Raw genomic sequence first — 15044 nt, 5'->3', positions numbered from 1 at the left:
TTAAACTTTCGTTTAAATTTTTCTTAATTTTTGTTGGGGTCCTTGTATGGACCGTCAAAAATTGCAAAGCCGACTGTATTTCAAGTCGTCTTGCGGGGCATTGGGAAAAGTTTTCAATCAGCAATAACCGCGCCTCGGATAATCCTCATTGGCTACGGTAATGCCACTGCGCAAAGCTGACTAACGATTGTGAGGAAAGAGGGTTTGTTATCCATTTAATGGTCTTCCATGTGGTCATAAGTGAATAAAATTTATATCGCTTAGTAGTGCGCATGTTAAGCTTGCATTTAATGTCTCTATTATCTCCCTATTGGTTTTTAGTAATTAGTAAATATATCATCAATTTCATGTTCAAAGTCCACGCACTGGCGGGATTATTAATCAGCAGTTCGAAACTTATCTCATGATCAACTCGAATAGATTATCTCGAGCGCGGGCTGAACTACGACTGGTAATTAGCACACTTTTCGAGAGGGTATAGTTTTATTTTCTTCTACAAGTTCCTTTTATGAAGTTACTAGTTGGGGTAGTTCATCAATAATAGCTTGAAAAACCGAGGGAAAATTGCTGACTGAGTTAGTGCTTTAAAATCGATCAAATACTCCGCTCGCGCGCGAGAGGTTCAAACGCGCTTTAAAATGTCTCAAGTAAAACTGGGGAATAACCAATAACATTCTTCTTTAGGCATTGTCTGTACGTTTCAAAAACCTCAAAGCTTTCCTTGAGCTACGTTGTCGAGAAATTTGTCGTCTCTCGGAACAGATAAATACTGTGCACAAATCTACGGGCATATTTTCTCGCCAAATGAACATTCTTAAACGACTGCTCAATTCATACAGAAACTAATATTTCCATGGGAAATCAGTGGAATGACTTATTAGATGCAAGTTACTCTTTTAGTTAACATTCTGAAAAATTTCATTTGAAACGTGCGCCCGTACAAAGAATTCCGAAAAGAAAAATTCCGACTCCTTAACTGTACAACTTGGCAATAATTTGTAAATACTCCATAAGGTATTCAATTTTTGCATCCTTGGATGTCCTAAAGGAGAATTTGAAAACTATCAAGAGCTAGCTATTTGAATTAGTGATGATTTCCTTTAATGTCATGATCTTAATGCGTGATTTGGTAGTGAAACTGAAACGAGAAATTGGATGTAAGACACCACTGAGGGTTCAAGGGTTGAGCGCAGGCAAACGCCTTTTGATAATCTTTTTGGTCAACATCTTTTAACTTCCTCCAGTAAGGTTATGATAATCCAGTGGAGCAAGTTTGACCCTTACTCTACTGAATCGGAGATTAAAGCTGAGTTTTTCAACGTTTACTTCTTCTGCATAATCATGAAATCCCTCCTATCTGTAACTGCGCATGTGCTTTTTTATTCTCACTAGAAAATTTCCACCGACCGTTTAGCATTTTTCAGCTCTTCTCTTCAAAATAATCAGAAATAAAGAAATCACATGGTCATTCGGGTTTCATCATACTTGGCAGAGAACGACTTTCAAGTTGACAAAAAGTCATTTTCAAAATCAACGCGATTTTCCTTTGGATCTGATCAATTTTGAGGACAAAATCTACCACACGAACATAGGAAATGCAAAAAAATTTGCACACAAAGGTTTGATAAAGTCGGCAAATATTTTGAAAAAAAGTTAGGGCATCTGCCACAGATGGGCCTTGTAAATCGATGGTGAATCGAATTGGAAACCTCGTTAACCCTTTAAACCCTAAGGGAGACCAGCATCAAATTTCTCCCCACACTATCACCCCTGAATCACACATTAAAGTCATGAGAATAAAGGAAACCATCACCAACGAAAGAATATTTTGATTGGAAACCAAGTTCTCCTTTTCAGCACCTTAGGAGATGTATGAAAGGCAGTATGGAGAATATAAATACTAATTTTAGGGTGTCAAGGGTTAATCCAAGGAGTTACCGCTGTGTCAGGTTTACCTTCCGCCGACACACATTAAGTATCAATGTCATGCACCGCTGACCTCTTTATCGGCCAAGTTTTGATTCAATCGGTTTCCATGAAACGCATACACAACAGAAGATAGCAGACTATACAGAGGGATGAAATCACCTCTCTGCAATGTATTAAGGATAAAAAAAAGCAGGCCAGGGTCTGTTTTTCTCTTCGAAGATACAGCCAAAATATCTCCAAGTCTTTTATTCACAATCCGTGTTAATCAATCTTCATCTCCTTGTTCATATTTATTAAATTCCAACGTCTTGGATATTTTCCTACTTTGGCATACAGTTACTTCAATATTTTTAGCTATTTCAGGGAAATTTCACTGTGATGTTAAAATGACCTGCACACCCTCCACGCAGCTCATTTCTGGGCGTTAGACTACAAGTCCTTCTGGGAATCAGTGTCCGCGCAATGAACGAAACTGAGCAAACTGTTGCACCTCTCTGGATTTCAAACGGCTGTTAAAAGGAAATTACACATGCAATTTTTCTCCTACGTTGCGTTCGTGTGAACTGCTTAGAATAAAGCGCATTTCGACTGACTGTCGTAAAGCCAACGCCGAAGCAATCGCAATGACCAATTAGAAAGAGGAGTACACCCTAAGGAGCCAATAATTCAAGCAAACTGTCTAAGCGCGGGAAAACGCGAGTTACCAAGCTGCAACTAGTTTTAGTCTTGAATCTGATTGGTTGAGGGAGTGGGTGAATTTGCTGGACAAATCGCTGAGTATTAGCTACATAAATGAGGTTGAGGCGCCATAAAAATGCAGATTAATTAAACAAAAAGTACTTTTTTTTCGGTTTCACGACAAATTCCAAGTTAATAGATTCAAACTCAAGATTTTGAGTTCTTGTGATTCATTATTTTTGCGACTTGACTAGCAACGTATTCATAAGCTCCTCTGCTTATTTGAACCATGTCCGTTAGTTAACATGTCTTGGTTACATTTTGCTGGAAGTTCTTGAAGATCATGTATTCGTCTCTTCTAGCTCGTGGAGAACACTTGTAATCTTGTTCATATTATGGTCTATTGCCTTGGTTAGAAAGTCGAGCCAAGAAGAGTCTGAGTCCAGCGTAAAATGAGAATCCCTGAACAAAAATAATATACGAAAGTAAAAGTCAGCGATATGAACATCATCGATTCTTGCCCGAGTTGAAAATGTTGTTTTGACCTATTAATCCAGAAACACCGTTATCAAGTTTACTCCTTACCTAGCTTTGTTCAGTATCTCTTTCAACTGGTGGGACAGCTTAGAGGCCTGTAATTGCATGAAGTACATACATTAGTAACTGATCAACAGGCCACAAGGCTCGGAAACAGGACAAAGGAGAAAGTCGAGATTTAACATAAACATTGACTTACTGATTCAGAAACATTGTGATGATTCATAGGACTGTAAAGACTCATGACCACATCGTCAACACTGACACAAAGAAAAAAAAAGTTATTTATATTTACCATTTAATCTCTAAGATCTAATACGTAATTCTTTCCTATAGCTAACATATATTTCCCTTTAAAATAGTGTGGAGATTTTGGTGTCCCATCAAGGCAGAAAATTCACTGTTTGCCACATTGAAAAAAAGGGAAATTTTTTTACTTTGTGGTAACTTTCACCCTAAGGAGCCATTTACTTGATGCTAAAAAAAATATTTGATTCATGTACACTTAAACATTAAATGTCCATTCACCTTGAACTAGTTCTCTGGATTTCATCTGCCATTGAATCAAGTTGCTGAATATTTTCCACTGATGTGACTTGACCTGAAGTTTGAATAGCGCCAGAAATTTTCTTTAGACAAGACCTACACGCCTGAAACATAAGCAAAACTTTTGTTAGAAGATAATGGACAGATGGATATTGAAGAGGCTTACCTACATTAGACAGTCATTCAGTCAATCAATCAGTCCACTGAGTAACCACTCATCAGTTGGTGAGTCAACCTGTAAAACGGTCATGTGATTGAAACCATCTGTTAGTTTGTCAGTTAAGCAGCCAATCAGCTCAGCAAATAGTCAGTTGGCAAGCCAGCTGGCCAACCAGCTAGTGTGTCAGTCACTCAGTAGGTTGGTTGGTAAGTGAGAGGATGAATGAGTAAGTCATTCAGTCATTCATTTGTCAGTCAGTCACTCAGTAGGTTGGTTGGTAAGTGAGAGGATGAATGAGTAAGTCATTCATTTGCCAGTCACTCAATCAGTCAGTCAGTCAGTCAGTCAGTTGGTCAGTCAGTCAGTCAGTCAGTCAATCTATCAAAAAAAATCCATTTGTAATTCAGCATTGCATACCTTGACAAGCCCTATACAAGGGGGAACCAATAATTTATCTTCACTTGACCAACCATCTTTGTTTATTGCATTATCATCTTCATCACAATCATTTTCTTGACATCCATTACATTTTTGAGCCTAAAAACAGAGGAAAACCTACCAAGTAAAATTAATTCAATTTGGCTACAGATGTGATTGAAGTCATTTGCAACAAGCAGTGGAAATTTTTCTGTTTTTGCTTTAAGGTTCGTATAAAATTGAACTGATTGCAACTAAGCAGATTCAATAAAATCAAACTTGTAAATACCTCATTTAACTCAGTGAGGGCATCTTTGATCAACTCTGAACTTGAATGAAATACTTGTAAAACTGCATGTTTGTCATCTGCAAAAAGTTCCACCACAAGGGTTCTTTAGTGCGCATCAATAGCATTAAGTGACTTATCATAATTGATGATAGAATAATCCATTTTGTTCCCTCTCTTGAAAATTCAAAGTGCTCATGGGTCAGTGTGTGGTCTTCTCTACAGCAGATAAGGCAGTTGTTCTGACAGTTTTGCAGACAGCCCACAGTGTATCTTTTGGTAAATTACTGACTTTCCACAAGCTTTTTAATTTTTTTTTTTTAATTTCCTACCTGCTGGAAGGTGTTGAAAACCATCACAATGTTCCCACAAAGTTCCTGTTGATTTTGTCTTTGCACTGGCAACACTGCCAAACAAAACAAGTGTTAATTTAAACTTAATTGAAAATCTTGCATATGGCCTCCTCATTGATTCAAATTTAACCAATCTTCACAGTTTACTTTTGGTCTCAGTATTCAAATGGTGGATAACGCTATCCACTTGATAAATCTCTATCCAGTGGATAGAACAGAATGAATGTTTTGTCAATATTTGCTTGCTGAATGGCAATTTTGTTTGAACATTGTCATGTGTACTTTGAACAACTGAACCTAGACTTGCTACATCACCTTGAACAGCCTTCCTTGATAAACGAAGCAGCAAGAATTTGACAGTCGTCCACCACAGTCAGAACAGATTCCTGAAGTTTCTTATGAAGATATTTCCCTAAAATAGTGTAGTAAGACTCTGTACTTGAATTTTGACAGTTAAACCTCTTAATCCACTTCATGAACCCCAAAAGTAGTCCTCAGTATCAGTATCAGACAGGGTTGTTCAAAGGGCAGATAACTCAATCCAATAGATAAATTGCTATCCAGTGGATAAATGTAAACAAAATGTATTGCACTATCCAATGGATAGAGATTTATCCAATGGATAGCCTTATCCACCCTTCAAACAACTGGGGCCTAATTGTCAGCACAGTTGTGTTTGAATTAAGAAGCCTGAGGCAGAATCATGACTGGGTTATTGTTTAAACTAAAGTTCTTAGGCAGGACACTTAACTATCACAGTGTCTTGCTCCAACTAAGAGTGTCACTGAATGCCAAAAAACTATTTGACAAAGCAAATGAGTCACTTAAGGGTGACAATCTGATGGACATTCATCCTTTGCAGGAGAAGTAGTGATACAACTATTCACTTCATGACAGTGAGTATGACGAAAGTTCTAGATGTAATGGGCCATTGTTTCATTAAATTGCTAGTTCAGGTGTTAACCAATATTATAAAATTTACCTTGGGATATTGGTAAAGAACGAAATATTGTCAACATGGCCACAACTGATGTCTCAAATCCAGTCAAGAGGCATTGTAGTTCCTGAAAAAGGGAGCATTTTAATGAGGCAAGTTTTAACAATAGTTGGCTTGATCAATAAACTGGTCTAAAAATGATTTACAAGTATCCTTAAGCAAGACCTTAAAAAAAAACATTTCTAGCTTGTTTGATATAGACTCACATCAACTGATGGTACTGGAGGCTTTGAAAAGGAAATGGTCAGTTTAGTTGCTTCTTTAGAAACAGCCCTGAAGGTCATGCCTGAAGGAAAAGAGCGTAAAATAGCATTAAAGACTCTCCCAGGAATACAAGGTGGGAAAGAGGGAACACCCCTCCCAGCCACAGAAATCTAAACTTCAGAGAAAGAAAGAGCATCCATGATTGATATTTTCTCAAGTATCCACTGTGCATGCCAGTCATGTGACCCTAACAAACCAGAAGAGCAGTTCTATAATCATGTATGCATGGGTTGCAGTCCAATTTTTGCACAGCCCCCACTCTGAAGATACCCAATGTGTTTCCTTATATCCTTTACCAATAATTATAAAACCCATGCTGAGGACCTTTTGTGTAAATGTTCGTCAAAATACCACCTTAGTTGAAACTAGTGGATGGCCACAGATTTTAATGACCTCCTTTATTTGATCAATCCAACAGGCAGCAGAAACTGGGGAGAGAGAGAGGCTTTAACTGGTGTACTTCATCAACCACATAATGAGCTGATTGTACTGATGACAGAAATGATGATGATGATGATAGGAACATCCTCTGTTTTGTAAAATAAAATCTAAATCACCTAGTTTCATCCAAAATTCTTCCAGAGAGAAACTCAACTCCAAGTCCTCCATCACTTGTCCTAAGCTTCCCTCTGTATTGAACACAAAGAGGAGAAATAAGATTCCAGTTCTGATAAGAAAACTACAGTTGAACTGATAGATTTTAGACAAGTCACTTGTACAGCTAGCAGCATGGAAGGACTGATCGTCATCGTAATAGTTTCACGAAAAAATTAGGATGTTGCAAAGTAAAAATTCCATGCGGACCTTTTATTTTCTCGGCACAAAGTCCAAGAGTGTCCATCAGAGACTGCAGAACCTCTTCAATTCCAGTAGCCGCCATTTTGAAAATTCCCGTTTAATTACGGGAGTTTCCGAGTGTTGCCGAGAATTGTAAAACACGTGACTTTGGATTTCAACATGGCCGCCGCGAGATCGTTATAAATATTCATGATTTTGAAGAGTGATTCGGAAACTAGAGAAGCATCTCTTAAATGGAATGATAATTCATAATGACAAGTAGACGTTTGAAGAATCGTATAATTTTATGTTGATACCCTGAGGAGAATGTTTTCGAACGCTTCGAGGAATCGGTGAACGATGTTAAACGTTACTCACCAGCTTAGGAAGAAGGTAAAACTGTAACATTGCTTTATCGAAAGCGGCTGAAATATAGCTTAAGAGTTTTTAGATTTGCGAGAGAGTTTTGTTTACTATGATAGCATTGCACGCATGCCATCCTAACGTAGATCGTGTTACGAGTAAGTAGAGTGAAACCTTAACTTGTTTCGAGTGTAATTTAACTGACCACAGACCCGTGAACAACTGTTACAAGTAACAATACATCCGTTCTAAAACGATAGGAATGGTTGTCAAACCATATTATGTTCACGTTGTCGTGTTAACTGTCACAGATAAGCTCCAATTTCGGGACTTACTAGACTTATCCCATTTCCATTTCCTAATTCTCTTCTGAATAGCTCTTTCTGGGAGAAATCGATGATAAAACCGACAAGGTAAAAGATAGAAGTAGCTCGAAAACGAACGAGATGCAGACTTCTGGACTAGCAGAAGACAATTCACCAATAAACAAGCGAAAGTCTTTGCCGGCTGTGCCATCTCCAGAGGAAGAAAAGTCGATGAATTTATCGGTTGCAAAGCAGAGATCACCAACAGCTAATCCTACTCAGGTGAAGGCGTATGGGCCATATTTCCTCGAGTACACGCTAATGGCGGAATAGTAAGTTTTCGCTATTACTTTAATTGCATTATAATCGTGTGTACAATGCGTGAATTTTGACGCCGTGAATAATTTACACGGAGCTGACAAATGTAAGTCTTATTAACTTACATGTTTATGAAATATTTCACTAATTGCTTTAGCTAGAGATTCAAATTCCTTCAGATTCCCTTTATGTATTGGTGTCTGGGCGCTCATTATATTTAGCTCTTGACCATCACAAATGAAGCTTGACTGTTCAAGCGATAAGCATTCAATGTAGCAACATGGGGTCTTTGTACCGTATGAACTTTTATGATCTTACAGTTAAAATTGGTGAATTACAATTTGCACTGATATGGTTTGACCATAAATTCATTACGATGGGAATGCAGAACTTAAGAAGCAAAGTTAATATCCTTTAGAACTTTTATGGTGTTTTCATCATTCTGGCTCTGGTTGTTTAAAGGTTGGATAATGCTATTCACCAGATAAATCTATAGCATGGTTATGTTTTTCTTTCACTCATTTACTGAATAGTCTTATCTGCCCTTTACACAACTGGGCCCTCCGTAATGTGATATAAGTGGTATTCGTATAGGGGAGGGTTTATTGAAGCACAAAGCATATAATATGAGGAGAGGCTATGGTGAAGTCTCTGCACAGCTGGGCAACACTCTTGATGGTTCAAACGAAGTTTCATTCCAATTACAGGACAAAAGGTTTCTGAAAAAGGTGTTAATAATGTTTTGAGTAATTCAGTCAGAGTAGAATGTTTGGATACTTAGGCTAGTTATTTTTCAAAGAAAAAAAAAGAACCATAAAACTTTTGGAAATAATTCAAATTATTTGTGTGCATTCATAGTGTTCAAAACATTCAAGTCCAAATGAAAACCTGACAACTATATCAGCCATGAAAGTGTGACGGAACACATGTTGTATCTCATTTTTAATATTTATTTTGGTTTTAAATCTGTGATCCTTGCATTAATCAAGTGGCTTATCTCATCCTCTTCACAGCAATCAGCTTAGAAGTCAAAGACTCCCAGGTGTTTATGTCCTTCCAGCTGCCAAGTCTCCTCTCAGTAAGGATTTGTTATTATTTCATTTAAAACATGGTTTACCACAGTCTTTTTTGTTCTTTGCTTGTAATAAAACAAACAACATCTTTCTTGCTTGGAAACCTACAGCAACTTTTCTGTTTCTTATGTCTACTCTTTCAGTATGGTTTGGAGTTATTTTTATCAGGATGGGCTCTTACCAAGATGGTATATTCAAGTTTGTCATGAAAATTCCAGAAAATTTCCCAGATGGAGACTGTCCTGTAAGTAAATAACCATCCAAACATCATACAGCAAAAACAAGTCATTAAATACTCTAGCAATAATTGGTGATATATTAAATGAAATAATTCCACAGAGCTGTTCATTTAATTTATTTAGTTTGTTTTGGGGGCATTTGGCCACAAGTTTCCCTTAGAGTCTTTTTCTTCCGGGCATAGATTGATTATTAACCATTTCTGACTACAGTACTATACAGGCTGAATTACTTGCAGACCAAGAAATCACTCTTATTTCTGGCATGTGGGGATGCATGGTTGGAAAATAAATGCTCTGCAAAGTCATTTTACTGCTCTTCAGGGACTTGGAAATGAATAATTATTTATCTCTCACTAACTACTTTTTCTCTGTCTGTACAGTTAGTTATGGACTAAGTTTTTTCTGCTTGGATTTATGTGCAAAGTATAAAAGGCATAAAGCTGAGTGGAAAAAAATGAGTCTCCATAACTTACAATAAGGACTGAGAAATTGAGTTTGTGGGTCCAATTTGAGGGGGGAGATGTAACAAAGGGCGGTGCTCTTGCAGTGGACAGAAGCCACAGGTGACTGTCTTTTTTCCCTGTGCTGTTTGTGTCTATGAGAGCTGAGAACCTCAGATTTATGAGACAGGAGTCTTGAGGCACCTAACTTTTCTTCTCAGAGCGTAGTTGGGGACTGAAAATTTGCTGTTTAATTGATTTGCAAACATTGTGTGCTTTATTAAAATGTAAAACATTTTTTTTCACAGAGTGTTGTATTCAAGCCCCCGGTTTTTCATCCTGTTGTAAATTTGGAGACTGGAGAATTAGATGTTAAGCGAGCTTTTCCAAAGTGGAGGTAGTGCATCTTTTTTTGGATGAGGGGGAGGTGGGTGGGGAGGGTGTTGGGTGTTTTTGGAAATTGTTTTTGGAAATTGGTGTATCAAAGAAAATCTTTGATACACCAAAGAGACAGGAATGAACCCAAAAGGGAGCAAGGATAGTGAAGATTCACAAATAGAAAATGTGAAAAATTCTGGCTAAGTACTTCTACATAGTTCTGATCTAGTTAATTATTATGCACCTTCAGTCTATGAACTGCAGTTTGCAATGTATCAACTTAGGTGATCAGTTGATCAGGTGAAAGTGTTCCAAAAACTGTTTTTATTTTTCTTCTTCTTCTATTTCCTTTTTTTTTAATTTTTTTTTATTTTAAGGAGAAACATAAATCACTTGTGTCAAGTGTTGCTGTATGCTAGAAGGATATTTTATAAAATTGATTTGAAGAATCCACTTAATTCTGAAGCTGCCAACTTGTGAGTACCAGTCCTCCTCTTCTTCTCTATGTATTTACTTACAACTGTGTGTGTAAGATAAAACTTTGATTTCAAATTCTTGCAGTATTTTTTCCCAACATTTCTAACTGTGTTGAAGATTATGGTAAGTTGTGAAGGCCATTTGCAAAAGTCTTTTTTTTTTCACTCTCAGGTATGAAAATGATAGAGATAATTTCAAACAAAAAGTTAACATGTCACTGAGAGCTTGCCTTAATGAGCTTCATTTACCTCTAGCAGATGACCCTCATGCAATTAGGTGGGTGGAACTTATTATCTTTTATACATGTACCAATGTGTATGGTTCAGTGTTGGCAAAATGTAATCTAAGGCAATAGTGACCCAAATCATTTTGGCTGTCAAGTCACATTTTTCTAAATTTCTTTAGCAGGAAAAACTCACTTGATACTGTTGAATGGTGGATAAAATTCCAGTCAACAGTAGTTTTTGAAGAACTACAGTTTTAGTGGTAAATTTAAATTGTTTTTAATGTGGTCAATAGTGTCCAGTGGAACATGCATTTGATTGGGAGCATGGGTCATTGGTTTTCAATAAAATCAGTTGTACATAGTCAATCAATCAATCTGTTGATCCATCAATTGGTTGATCCATCAATTGGTTGATCTGCCTGTGATATGGTCAGTCAGGTCAGGGGGGTAAACAATGTTGGAATGATTTAACAAGGACTGAATATTCCAAGACTAGGAAATCACATGGACATTGAATAAATTTAAAAGGTTTTTTTGTGTTTATGTTATGTTCAAACAGGTTTGTTGAACTTAGCCCCGACCAGCATGATGAGATAAAGAATCAAATTATCGATATTCAGGTAGAGTAGCAAGTTTTTCCTCCATTTTACATTATTAATTATAACTAATGTTTGGCCAGTCTGGCTGATTTTACATGCAAAACATTGTACATTTAGAAAATCAGTCTTAACCAAAAACCTTAGGTTGATTATTGTGGGTGTTTATTGTAACAGTTTTTGTTTATTGTCACTGCTTGTTTACATCTCAACAGAGTAAACCAGAAAGTCTTCCTACAGCCAATGCACACAAGTCTGGTTTATCATGGATGAAGAAAGGTTCCAATCAAATTTTTAGCAAGCAGGAGAGCTAGCACAATGATGTAGTCTACCAGATGGAAATATGTAAATAACCAGACAAACACACACTGTACAGGAGTTCCAGATTTTTTTTTATGTTTCTGGGTTTTCATAGGAAAAACAGAAGATGGATTAGAGAGTGTATAAGAATAGAATTATTTGAACTCTTAACAGTGCCTTGGGAAAAATGCTTGCAACTTGATTAAAAAAGATCAACATTTTCTTCACAGCTATTTTTAGTGAAAACTGACTTAAATAGTTCAAAGCAAGTTTTGTGACTTCCAGTCTCTGCTGTTACTAGTAAATCTCTTGCATCGAGGTTATCTTTTCACATTAGTGGTCAATGGTCTGGGTGTATGTCTAGAGGTCATTTTGACAGTAGGTGATTGGTTTTATTGTGTTTCATGTCCAAAGGGAATAATTCAATGATTATTATAAGTAATAATTAAAAGTTATAAATTTAGTCACAAGGAGATGAAAGTTGAGGTTGATTAAGTGACATTCAAAGAAAACCATCTTTTGTGGATTAGACATTGATGTTGGACATCCACTGTGTTTCAATGTTGTGAATTTGCTAGTGAGCACAGGTATGACAAACTTAGATCACATTCAAACACAAAGTAAAGATTATCATGACTTCCAAAAAAAGTTGGATAAGGTTGCCTGAATCTCTTGTATCAGGTTATGGTAGCTTTGACCAATGATAGGATGTTCCTTTTTTTGATAAACCACAAGTAATGAGCCTGTGAATTTCTGGTAGTAAAAGCAAGGAATAAAGTGAACCTCTGACTGCAGCCCTCTTTGCTGTTCATGAGCTCAAATGAGGGTTGTTGTTTTTTTTTAAGTGCTCTTTTTCATCCCAATGAAGTACCTTTTCTTTAAATTAGAAGTGCAGACTAAGAACAGGTCATATTTATATTTTTCACATTTGCAAAAATCCCTCAAGGCACAAAGTTATTGTAAATTGTAACTTTGAATCCATTTCTCTTTCCTGGCCACTCCTGGCTTATATTTAATAAATGGAAAATGGAAATTCAAGGGTTAGTTCACAGGAAGGAGTAATTTAGATTTTAATGTCTTACTTTGAGACTTTGAAAAAGAAATATGAGTAACTGCCACATTTGAAAATCAAAAGGTCCAGCAAGCAATTATATGATCAGTTTTTCATTGTGACATTAATGGCAACGTATCATTTAAGGAATAACAAAAACTGTAATTTTTATCTCTGTAATATACTGAAATTATGAATAAAATTAAATGAATTTGTGTATGGCCATTGCTTTTGCAGAGGTTTTAACTTAAGAGTCCGATAATTCAACTTTTCTGTTTTTCCTTCTCATGAAAATATTAAACCCACATTTATTTATGATTATCTTCATTAAAATATTGTTTTTGTCATCAATGTCATTGTCTTAAGGATCTAAGTGTAAACAATAATAAATAAAAAAAAAGTTCTACACCACAAGGTGACACTCATTCCACTTACTCACAAGGCATTTTACTTAGCGAGTGTTTTATTCTCATTAGGTTTTAGTTAGCTTGAGAGTATCTGCATTCAGGTAAGTTTTGTATTACCCTGTTGTGAAGTGTAAACACAACCTGACATTTCAGGAATGTTGGATGTCTACCACCGAAGATAAACATGGGTCTATTTTACGGCTTTAAACTAAAAAAATAATTAATCCCCTTTTTTTTAAATTTTTTTTTTTTAATACTACACAGTTATAGCCAAAAGGCCTGTGCCATGACAAGGTCAACAGATTAGAGCACAATTCTGCTCTTTTGTAGCCTTAATCACAAATGAAATGTAACTGTATTACAAAAAAAAAAGGTTTTGCCAGTTGACAGGACTTGCTGTTTCACATATCTAAATTAAGTTGTCACTGTGATTTTCTTTTTCTAAGTTCCTCCACCTCAGCGGACCTTAAATAGTTCCAAACTGAATTGTCCAATTCATGGCAAATTCCTTTCCAGTTGAAATGTGTTGGAGGATCATTTTCTTGGTTTCCTTTTTGATATTCAAAGTGGGGACTTAGTTCAATAGCAAGACTTGACTTAATAAGTGCCACACCACCAACTTTCTCTGGTCCTGGGTGATAAATTCTTCCACTCTCAGGAAGCATGCAGACCTTTTCTGGTTGAAATGGGAATGTAAGTGTTTCTCCGATTCCACTGTAAGTCAAAAGTCCAGGTGATCTACTGCCACCATCTGCATCTTCTATAATGGTGGCAAAAACAACTGGCACATCATCACAACGGATGTAGTTCATTTCAAGACCGCAGGGTGAAATGAATGGGAAGTCTTCCTCAAACCTTGAAGTTTTGTTTTGCTTTAGTCTCTTGAAGAAAAATTTAAGAAACTGCTTGTCTGAAAATTAACAAATTCAAAGTGAGTCTGATTGAGAAGAAACAATCCATAATGAACTAAGTAAACAAAGAAGTTAACATGGAAACTTGAATTTCAACCAGACTTTAAAAAAATAACAAAATGAAATGAAGACAAAACAAAACAAAATAAACAGACTGGATCTTGCTATAGTTACCTTTAAAACAGGTGATAAAGTTTTTCACTTTTGTGTCATCAAGAAACAACTGAAAGAGAGCAACAAATCTTTAGTATATTTCACCATAGTTCATGAAGGTTTTATTATACCTGTAAGTCAAGGAAACATTGGTTCATATAACACCTGAACTGGCTGAAGAATGAAAGTGACAATCAATTTCACAACCACACCCCTCTTCGGTCATATTTACTGTATGGGGGAGAGGTTTTAGACGAAATTACTTCAAACAGCTGACATATCTTTTTGTAAATTTCAGCAAAATCTAAGCTCATAAATAAATGAAATCTATGTAAATACAAAAACTAATCCAATTCATATGCATGCAGGTCAACTAATTAACGTTCAACTTCGATCAGTGACCTGAAGTACACTATTTTCTAATGAGTGTCACACAACTGAGTCTGTAGTTTTCGACTGCAGTGTGTTCCACTGATGTAATCTTCATGAGGTATGGTTGGAAGACTTGAATTAAGAGTGAAAATGAAAAAAAAAAAAACAGCTTCATGAAAAAAATTGGTAATACCTGCCCCTGATGGTCAATGTAATAAAAGTACTCTCGCACTTTCGGTGAAGGAGATTGACCTTGGACATACGACACAACATGACGTGATACAGCAAACTGACGGTTCCGGAACGCACATCCACGCCTGAACAGGACAAACATCTGGCTGTCAGTTCCTCCTTGGGTGAAGTTCAAGTAAGAGAGTAATTCAGTTCCGTAAGGCAAGACATACGAGCAATGTTACGTAACTAGCAAGACTTTACTGGGATGTGCAAGCTGTCGTTTTGTTTTGGTTGTGTGGGGATTATAGCGACCGCAA

The 15044-nt window shown here is 36.5% G+C and overlaps 3 protein-coding genes and 1 non-coding gene across 4 annotated transcripts; 1 reads left to right on the top strand and 3 right to left on the bottom strand.

Annotated features, from left to right (window-relative positions):
- Nucleotides 1–39: 39 nt before the first annotated feature.
- Nucleotides 40–178, bottom strand: LOC131787403 (U4 spliceosomal RNA). Its single transcript, XR_009340455.2, has one exon. It is a non-coding gene; the product is annotated as a U4 spliceosomal RNA (small nuclear RNA).
- A 1955-nt stretch (nucleotides 179–2133) lies between these two features.
- On the bottom strand, nucleotides 2134–7098 carry LOC131787394 (cyclin-D1-binding protein 1 homolog). Its single transcript, XM_059104506.2, has 12 exons — nucleotides 6972–7098; nucleotides 6725–6796; nucleotides 6110–6189; nucleotides 5889–5970; nucleotides 5222–5318; nucleotides 4886–4959; nucleotides 4557–4633; nucleotides 4268–4387; nucleotides 3673–3794; nucleotides 3344–3404; nucleotides 3193–3239; nucleotides 2134–3069 (listed from the first exon to the last, which is right to left on the bottom strand). The coding sequence occupies exons 1-12, from the start codon at nucleotides 7045–7047 to the stop codon at nucleotides 2949–2951; spliced, it is 1029 nt and encodes a 342-aa protein (XP_058960489.2). The 5' UTR covers nucleotides 7048–7098; the 3' UTR covers nucleotides 2134–2948.
- Nucleotides 7099–7123: 25 nt separating this feature from the next.
- Nucleotides 7124–12799, top strand: LOC131787382 (protein AKTIP homolog). Its single transcript, XM_059104491.2, has 9 exons — nucleotides 7124–7337; nucleotides 7685–7944; nucleotides 8944–9008; nucleotides 9147–9247; nucleotides 9991–10079; nucleotides 10438–10536; nucleotides 10709–10813; nucleotides 11323–11383; nucleotides 11575–12799. Exons 1-9 carry the CDS (start codon nucleotides 7305–7307, stop codon nucleotides 11671–11673), a joined length of 912 nt encoding a protein of 303 aa, XP_058960474.2. The 5' UTR covers nucleotides 7124–7304; the 3' UTR covers nucleotides 11674–12799.
- Nucleotides 12800–13007: 208 nt separating this feature from the next.
- On the bottom strand, nucleotides 13008–15044 carry LOC131787383 (UPF0598 protein CG30010). Its single transcript, XM_059104492.2, has 3 exons — nucleotides 14747–15044; nucleotides 14203–14251; nucleotides 13008–14027 (listed from the first exon to the last, which is right to left on the bottom strand). Exons 1-3 carry the CDS (start codon nucleotides 14885–14887, stop codon nucleotides 13540–13542), a joined length of 678 nt encoding a protein of 225 aa, XP_058960475.1. The 5' UTR covers nucleotides 14888–15044; the 3' UTR covers nucleotides 13008–13539.

Source organism: Pocillopora verrucosa, chromosome 3, assembly GCF_036669915.1.
Source record: "Pocillopora verrucosa isolate sample1 chromosome 3, ASM3666991v2, whole genome shotgun sequence".
Lineage (NCBI taxonomy): Eukaryota > Metazoa > Cnidaria > Anthozoa > Scleractinia > Pocilloporidae > Pocillopora > Pocillopora verrucosa.
Note: the sequence above shows the minus strand (reverse complement) of the source record. Positions and strands in the feature narration are given on the sequence as shown.

Excerpts from the sequence above, each read along its gene's own strand:
- LOC131787394 (XM_059104506.2), bottom strand. The coding sequence starts at position 7,047 with ATGGCGGCTACTGGAATTGAAGAGGTTCTGCAGTCTCTGATGGACACT. Across the intron at positions 4,960-5,221 it reads ATCAAGGAAGGCTGTTCAAG|TGTTGCCAGTGCAAAGACAA; the intron begins GTGATGTAGCAA and ends TTTGTTTGGCAG. Across the intron at positions 3,070-3,192 it reads GAGATACTGAACAAAGCTAG|GGATTCTCATTTTACGCTGG; the intron begins GTAAGGAGTAAA and ends ATTTTTGTTCAG.
- LOC131787383 (XM_059104492.2), bottom strand. The coding sequence starts at position 14,887 with ATGTTTGTCCTGTTCAGGCGTGGATGTGCGTTCCGGAACCGTCAGTTT. Across the intron at positions 14,252-14,746 it reads ACATTGACCATCAGGGGCAG|TTGTTTCTTGATGACACAAA; the intron begins GTATTACCAATT and ends GCTCTCTTTCAG. Across the intron at positions 14,028-14,202 it reads CTTTATCACCTGTTTTAAAG|ACAAGCAGTTTCTTAAATTT; the intron begins GTAACTATAGCA and ends GTTAATTTTCAG.
- LOC131787382 (XM_059104491.2), top strand. The coding sequence starts at position 7,305 with ATGTTAAACGTTACTCACCAGCTTAGGAAGAAG. Across the intron at positions 7,945-8,943 it reads TACACGCTAATGGCGGAATA|CAATCAGCTTAGAAGTCAAA; the intron begins GTAAGTTTTCGC and ends TCCTCTTCACAG. Across the intron at positions 10,537-10,708 it reads AATTCTGAAGCTGCCAACTT|GTATGAAAATGATAGAGATA; the intron begins GTGAGTACCAGT and ends TTTCACTCTCAG.